We start from the raw sequence: 8,171 nt of genomic DNA, 5'->3' as shown, positions 1-8,171 counted from the left end.
ATTTATTTAAATTATATTTAAGTTAGGGGGTGTTAGGGTTAGGGTTAGACTTAGGTTTAGGGGTTAATAAATTTAATATAGTGGCGGCGACGTTGGGGGCGGCAGATTAGGGGTTAATAAATGTAGGTAGGTGGCGGCGGTGTAGGGGGGCAGATTAAGGGTTAATAAGTATAATGTAGGTGGCGGCGGTGTAGGGGGGCAGATTAGAGGCTACTAAGTATAATGTAGGTGGCGGCGATGTAGGGGGCAGATTAGGGGTTAATAAGTATAATGTAGGTGTCGGCGATGTAGGGGGGGCAGATTAGGGGTTAATAAGTATAATGTAGGTGGCGGCGGTGTAGGGGGGGCAGATTAGGGGTTTATAAGTATAATGTAGGTGGCAGTGAGCCCCGGGAGCGGCGGTTTAGGGCTTAAACACTTTATTTAGTTGCGGCGGGGTCTGTGAGCGGCTGTTTAGGGGTTAATACATTTATTAGAGTAGGTGGGCTCCGGAAGCGGTGGTATAGGGGTAAAACAGTATAGTATAGTGTGGGTGTTTAGTGACAGTATACCAATAAAGCTGGGAAAAAGCCGAAGAGCAGCGAGATTGATGACTGTTAGTTAACAACAGTCCGCTGCTCATCGCCCCGTACTTGGGAGTTTGGGGCATTTTTCTGGGTCTAGTACAGATGGGAGAGCGCCCCAAACTTGTTCTGCAGAATTCTGGATGTCAAGGAAAGACACATAGGGGTTGAATTATCAAATGGCGGGCAGACATGATTTGCTGTTGCGAATCATGTCTGCCCAACATTGCTAAACGCTGACAGCATACGCTTTTTTTGCATTTAACATTACACAAGCATTTCTGGTGAAATGCATATGCAATGCTACACCTGCACATTCACAGGGGGTGTCAATCATCCCGATCGTATCAGATCAGGATGATTGCAGTCCGCCACCTAAATGGTGTTAAGACCTCTGCTTCTTAACCTATGTTTCGGGCGAGCCAGAAGGCTCACGCGGAATAAGCAGCGTCCGCTGCTTAGTAAATATACTCCATAACGTGCAAGAAAAGCTCACAAAGATTTGATAACATTTGTCCTTCATGCCAGTGAGTTTTTGAACATAAGGCTATCTATGTAGTTGGGTTCAAGCTTGTTTTAAATGCAATTCTGGACTATTTGGATTATGATTCATGCGGGGATGATTAGCTGGGAAACACAAAGATGATGCGCTGTGTACCTTTTCTGTTATTTCTTAAAAAGGATCTACTATCCTATATGTTTTAGATAAGATGAAGAAAGAAAAGAAGGAGATGAAACAAAATAGAGTGAAGGAAATCAGCATAAATCTATTTGAATGCTTAGCTTCATTTATGCTTAAAGGACCAGTAAATACAGTAGATTTGCATAATCAACAAATGCATGATAAAAAGACAATGCAATAGCACTTAGTCTGAACTTCAAATGAGTAGTAGATTTTTTTCTGACAAATTTCAGTTACGCATATTACGTGAATTTTTGCACATGCTCAGTAGGAGCTGGTGACTCAAAGGCCTCTATTTAACAAAGTCTGCCGGACCTGATCCGATAGTGCGAATCAGGTCCGCCAGACCTCGCTGAATGTGGAGAGCAATACGCTTTCCGTATTCAGCATTGCACCAGCAGCTCACAAGAGCTGCTGGTGCAATGCCGCCCCCTGCAGACTCGCGGCCAATGGGCCGCCAGCAGGGAGATGTCAATCAACCCGATCGTACTTGATTGGGTTGATTTCTGGCGATGTGTGTCCGCCTGCTCAGAGCAGGCGGACAGGTTATGGAGCAGCGGTCTTTGTGACCGCTGCTTCATAACTGCTGTTTCTGGCGAGTCTGAAGGCTCGTCAGAAACACGTGCCCAGAAGCTCACTACGGAGCTTGTTAAATGGGCGCCAAAAAGTGTAAATATAAAAAGACTGTGCACATTTTATTAATGGAAGTAAATTGTGAGATTGTTTAAAATTGCTGCTCTATCTGAATCATGAAAGTTTAATTTTGACTTGAGTGTCCCTTTAAACCAGACATTCTTGAAATGATTGAATGCATTTGTGCCTAACACCTAAGGGGTAACATTATTTTACACATAGATGAAGAAAAAGACAAGGGGTGCCTCATAGTGTAATTTGTAATTATAAATTGATAGTGTATCAAAAAGAAATGAAAACTACTCACAAGAATAGTGGCACTTTAAATGAATAAAGTGCTATCAGGCAGACTGACTTTTAAGCAGCAGTCAGTGCGCTGTGGGTCTCCCGGCAAATCTGGATTCAGGTCGTCAAAAAACCCGCCTTCCCAAGATGGAAACCGGGTTCAGGCGTATACCTCGACAGGATAACAGCGTCTACCTCGACAGGATAACAGCGTCTACCTCGACAGGATAACAGCGTCTACCTCGACAGGATAACAGCGTCTACCTCGACAGGATAACAGCGTCTACCTCGACAGGATAACAGCGTCTACCTCGGCAGGATAACAGCGTCTACCTCGACAGGATAACAGCGTCTACCTCGACAGGATAACAGCGTCTACCTCGACAGGATAACAGCGTCTACCTCGACAGGATAACAGCGTCTACCTCAACAGGATAACAGCGTCTACCTCGACAGGATAACAGCGTCTACCTTGACAGGATAATTAAAAAAAATTGAAAAAAGCGTCTACCTCGACAGGATAACAGCGTCTACCTCGACAGGATAACAGCGTCTACCTCGGCAGGATAACAGCGTCTACCTCGACAGGATAACAGCGTCTACCTCGACAGGATAACAGCGTCTACCTCGACAGGATAACAGCGTCTACCTCGACAGGATAACAGTGTCTACCTCGACAGGATAACAGCGTCTACCTCGACAGGATAACAGCGTCTACCTTGACAGGATAATTAAAAAAAATTGAAAAAAGCCACAAAGTTTTGATTTTTTTTTTTGAATTTTGAATTATTATTTGTTTTTCTTTCTAACACAATCAGTCACTTGATATACATTTTTTGAAACCACATTCTATGGTGGCAATTTTTAATTTTCAATCTCATTGTGTCTTATGTAAATTTATTGTTAAAACCTTTTTCACATATACACTATTTCCCTTTTTAGAGTCAGTCACTTTATATATATTCCTAATATGACCTAGACTGTTAATATTGGTAGAGCAATAATTGCCTTATATAGGTAGAAAGCAAAATATAACTTAATTAGGAATACATATAAGAGTTTCCTATGTTTTTCTTTTTTTACTCTGATATATGTTTTGAGCCCTAAGATATATAGGTAAACTGCTTTTGTTATAAATATATCATTGTTTTTGTGTCTATGTTCTTTTTTATCGTTTGTTAAACAGCGATCTCAACTCTGTGATACTAAAACATTGCTTAAGGGAAGTAAATCTTCAATTGTTAAAGGGTTAATTACTTCTATGTATATGACATCATATGTTCCTCATGTGTATTTAATTAGGCTGTTAAGGTTAGTGCAGCACAGTCTATGAGGAAGGCGTAATGCTGAAACATGTAAGACTGGTGTTGCACTAGCCTCAGGACACTTTGATGTTTATTTTTATTATTTCCCAATAAAAGTTATATTTTAACTTTTACACTGGCTGACTTGCTTACAAGTTTTTACTTTATATTTGGGCTACTTTATATCACTCATGTGAACACACAGTTTATTGATCTATATGATCTTAGTTTTAACATGTAGCTACCTATCGGCTAGATTACGAGTTTTGCGTTAAGGTAAAAAAGCAGCACTAACAGGTCCTAACGCTGCTTTTTCACTACCGCTGCTATTACGAGTCTTGCAGGTTTAGGGGCACTGCACACTTTTTTGGCCTTACCGCAAAACGACTTACGTAAAGTTTGTATAGTCTTTTTTCTATGGGACTCATATAGCGCTGGTATTACGAGTTTGTCCTGGGAGGCCAAAAAGTGAGTGGTACACCCTCTACCTCCAAGATTCCTAACGCATTTTAAAGTCAGTAGTTATGAGTTTTATGCTACAAAGCTGTAGCATAAAACTCATAACTAAAGTGCTAAAAAGTACTCTAAAACCCATAAACTACCTATTAACCCCTAAACCGAGGCCCTCCCGCATTGCAAACACTATAATACATTTTTTAACCCTTAATCTGCCGTTTCGGACATCACCGCCACTAGAATAAACATATCAACCTCTAAACCACCGCACTCCCGCCTTGCAAACACTATTTAAATATTATTAACCCCTAATCTGCTGCCCCTAACATCGCCGCCACCTACATTATACTTATTAACCCCTAATCTGCCGTCCCTAACATTGCAGCAACCTACATTATATTTATTAACCCCTAATCTGATGCCCCCAACATCGCCGCCACCTACCTGCATTTATTAACCCCTAATCTGCCGTCCTCAACGTCGCTGCCACTATTCTAAATTTATTACCCCTTTAAACCTAAGTCTAACCCTAACTCCCCCTAACTTAAATATAATTTAAATAAGTCTAAATAAAATTACTATCATTAACTATATTGTTCCTATTTAAAACTAAATACCTATAAAATAAACCCTAAGCTAGCTACAATATAACTAATAGTTACATTGTATCTAGCTTAGGGTTTATTTTTATTTTACAGGCAAGTTTGTATTTATTTTACCTAGGTAGAATAGTTACTAAATAGTTATTAACTATTTAATAACTACCTAGCTAAAATAAATACAAATTGAATTGTAAAATAAACCTAAGTTACACTAACACCTAACACTACACTACAATTAAATAAATTACCTAAATTAAATACAATTAAATAAATTAAATTAGCTAAATCACAAAAGCAAACAAACACTAAATTACAGAAAATAAAAAACAAATTACAAGATATTTAATTACACCTAATCTAATAGCCCTATCAAAATTAAAAATATATTTAAAAAAAATATAATTAAAATAATCATTTACCACTTCCGGGTCATTTTTAGGTTTAAATAGAGATTACCTATCTTTTTTTATGCCTGATGAAACGGTCCTGTGTTGACAGAGAAACACGTTGCAAAACAATAAAGAAAGATTTTTTAACAACGACCCGGTTTTGTGGCCACCCTCATTCCGTTCACACTTTGGAACTTTCCTGCAGCCTCTTATGGTTAGCTTGCAGCCGATCACTGATCCTTGTGTATGAAAGACACCTGCACGCTGCATTCACTCAGCTGGACATGCTGTTATCCTATCCTGACAAGGCATACGCTGTTATCCTGTTGAGGTATACGCCTGAACCCGGTTTCCATCTTGGGAAGGCGGGTTTTTTGATGACCTGAATCCAGATCTGCCGTGTCAAACATACGGAGACCCACAGCGCAGTGACTGCTGCTTAAACGTCAGTCTGCCACTATTCTTGTGAGTAGTTTTCATTTCTTTTTGATACACTATCAATTTGTAATTACAAATTACACTATGAGGCGCCCCTTGTCTTTTTCTTCATCCTAGTTTCCTTGAACCATCACACTGTGGGACACAAGTGGAGCTTGCCGATTTATTTTATCACAAGAGACTCTCACATTTATCTGAGACAATCACATATGATAATATAATCACTACTGTTCACTTGTTCCCAGCATATTGTATATGTATTATATTATAGTATTAACATTATTTTATTTTTATTTTTATCACGTGGTCATACTTATGAGGATACACTAGTTACCTGCATATCAATTCTGAACACACACCAGATATCACGATACATCCCTTTTTGTAAAATCACTTTATTTTCAATTCTTTTATCTGACACGCGCTTCCTCTCAGATTTTCCTTTTGGACTGTCTTTTTTATTTTACACATTACCATTTCTTTATATAGCAAACTTAAAACAGATTCACATTTGATCATATGTCTAAAGAACTTAAACTCACAACCGCACAGACACGAGTATTAGTATATATCAAAACAAGATAAGGCAGCTAATTATTCTTTAGGCCTCAAAAGTCATCAATGCCGTCTTGTGTACGTAGATTAGATCTATTTAAATTATCTTTACATTAATCATCTTTATAAACAGTTCAAATCAAATAAAAATGATGCAAACTTTCAAAAAAGCCAGGAAGTTTTATGATCATTAATTTAAATGTGATATCTTGGCTTCCATTTACATATCAATATATTGCATTAATGAAGGTCATGTCTGCTTTGTATATATTTATATATATATTTATATATATATATATATATATATATATATATATATATATATATATATATATATATATTTGAGAATCATTATTTGTGTGTTGTGCTAAATTAGTATATATTTGTATCCTTTTTATTTGGCATAATGTTATAAATATTAAAGGGACACTGAACTAATTTCTTTTCATTAATCATTCAGATAGAGCATGCAATTTTAAGCAACTTTCTAATTTACTCCTATTGTAAATTTGTCTTCGTTCTCTTTCTATCTTTATATAAAAAGCAGGAATGTAATGCTTAAAGGGACAGACAAGTCCAAAAAAAACTTTCATGATTCAGATAGGGCATGTAATTTTAAACAACTTTCCAATTTACTTTTATCACCAATTCTCTTGGTATTCTTAGTTGAAAGCTAAACTTAGGAGGTTCATTTGCCAATTTTTTAGACCTTGAAGACCGCCTCTGCATTTGACAGTTTTTCACCACTAGAGGGCGTTAGTTCATGTGTTTCATATAGATAACATTGAGCTCATGCACGTGAATTTACCGAGGAGCGAGCACTGATTGGCTAAAAAAATTGGGGTATTATGTTCCTTTAAGGTAATTTAAGCACTGTGCTTAGTTTGTCTTGTACTGGTCTGTATACACATATGGGTCAAACTGTGTTTGAATTAATTTCACAGAACTTAGCAGGTTTTGGTACTTTAGAAATAAAGCATAATAAGCAAGAGAAAAGAAGCCATATTCACAAACGTAACACCTTAGTTTAGAAAAGCCCCATATTCCCAAGGTAAAAGAGGAACTAGCAGGAAATACATTTGTAAAATCACATTGGGAAAAAAATAAAATTGTTTGATTTATTTGTCATATCAGCTTGTAGGTACATTTCTTAAAGTAGTGATAAACCATTCCAGCCTGGGTTCCCCAATCAGATATTTGTATTTATCTTGTTAAACCAGTAGCAGCTGGGGTTTTATACCATCACTGACATGTAAAGGTTTCCATCTTTGTCTGAAATTTGATGTTGCACCAGTAAAGGGTTTATTGTGTTGCTTGCATTGGTGGTGGTAACATTTAGCAAAGATACAAGTTCTGGTTGTGATGGATGGAAAAAATAGGATGTATTTTGAAATGTTATTGGCTGGACATTTAGAGAGTTGAGGTATTTAATAAACAAATGATAGTCCTGACCTGGAGCAAACAAATTGTTCAATAATGTTACTTTGCTGTAAAGTGGACAAGAATTAATTGTTTTTTTAATTTCACCATCATTATTATTTGATATATTTTTATAATTTCTTCTAGCCAACAAGTTATTACCACTTGCAAAATTCCTCAAGTGGTTGGCAATATCAAAAGTCAAAACAAAAGAAATATCTCTGTTGAATTGAGCTTGTAATTCCTTAGTGTTAATTCTATTTTCTGTTCCTTTATTCAACCAATTTTTGTTTTGATGGGATAAGTCTTCAACTTTTGCTTTTATTGTTGGAGTTTCATATTTGCCATCTAGATAACTTCTCTTTAAGAAACTGGAGCAAATGTCATCATTAGAATTTTCATGAAAGTTTATTTTAGTATCAACAATAGAATTTTCCAAGCTATTGTCTCTTTCTGTTGCAGGTTGATCTGTACAAGTGTAACAAGATTCACTCATGTTTAACTCAAGTTGAGAACTGCTGTGAAGTAATTCCGGTTCCTGTCCATTTTGGTTTAGAAGACTATGAAAAGATTTGTATGCTGATTCCAGTTTATTAAATTCTGAAGATATAACAGGGTCTGTAGCACACACATTCTCCTGTTGAATTGCTTTGGCAAAACTTTGATATTCCGAGGATTCACAAATAGAAGGTTGATAGGGTTCAGGTGATTTAACTTGTAATGTATCATCATTTAGTGTCAATTCAGTCCAATTAAAAAAGGAATGTTCTTCAAATGTTGGTGTTGTTAAAGTGTGAAAATCATCGTCATCATGAACACTATTTTGCAATGACAGACAAGAATTG

General features: G+C 36.9%; 1 protein-coding gene across 1 annotated transcript in view; it reads right to left on the bottom strand.

Annotated features, from left to right (window-relative positions):
• Positions 1–6,999: 6,999 nt before the first annotated feature.
• LOC128642489 (uncharacterized) overlaps positions 7,000–8,171 on the bottom strand; it is a 99,658-nt gene continuing 98,486 nt past the window's right edge. Inside the window, exon 10 of the mRNA XM_053695269.1 lies at positions 7,000–8,171. This exon is cut by the window's right edge and continues 723 nt beyond it. Within this exon, the coding sequence (XP_053551244.1) occupies positions 7,142–8,171 (1,030 nt within the window). The 3' untranslated portion in view covers positions 7,000–7,141.

This window comes from Bombina bombina, chromosome 11 (assembly GCF_027579735.1).
Source record: "Bombina bombina isolate aBomBom1 chromosome 11, aBomBom1.pri, whole genome shotgun sequence".
Taxonomy (NCBI): Eukaryota; Metazoa; Chordata; class Amphibia; order Anura; family Bombinatoridae; genus Bombina; species Bombina bombina.
Note: the sequence above shows the minus strand (reverse complement) of the source record. Positions and strands in the feature narration are given on the sequence as shown.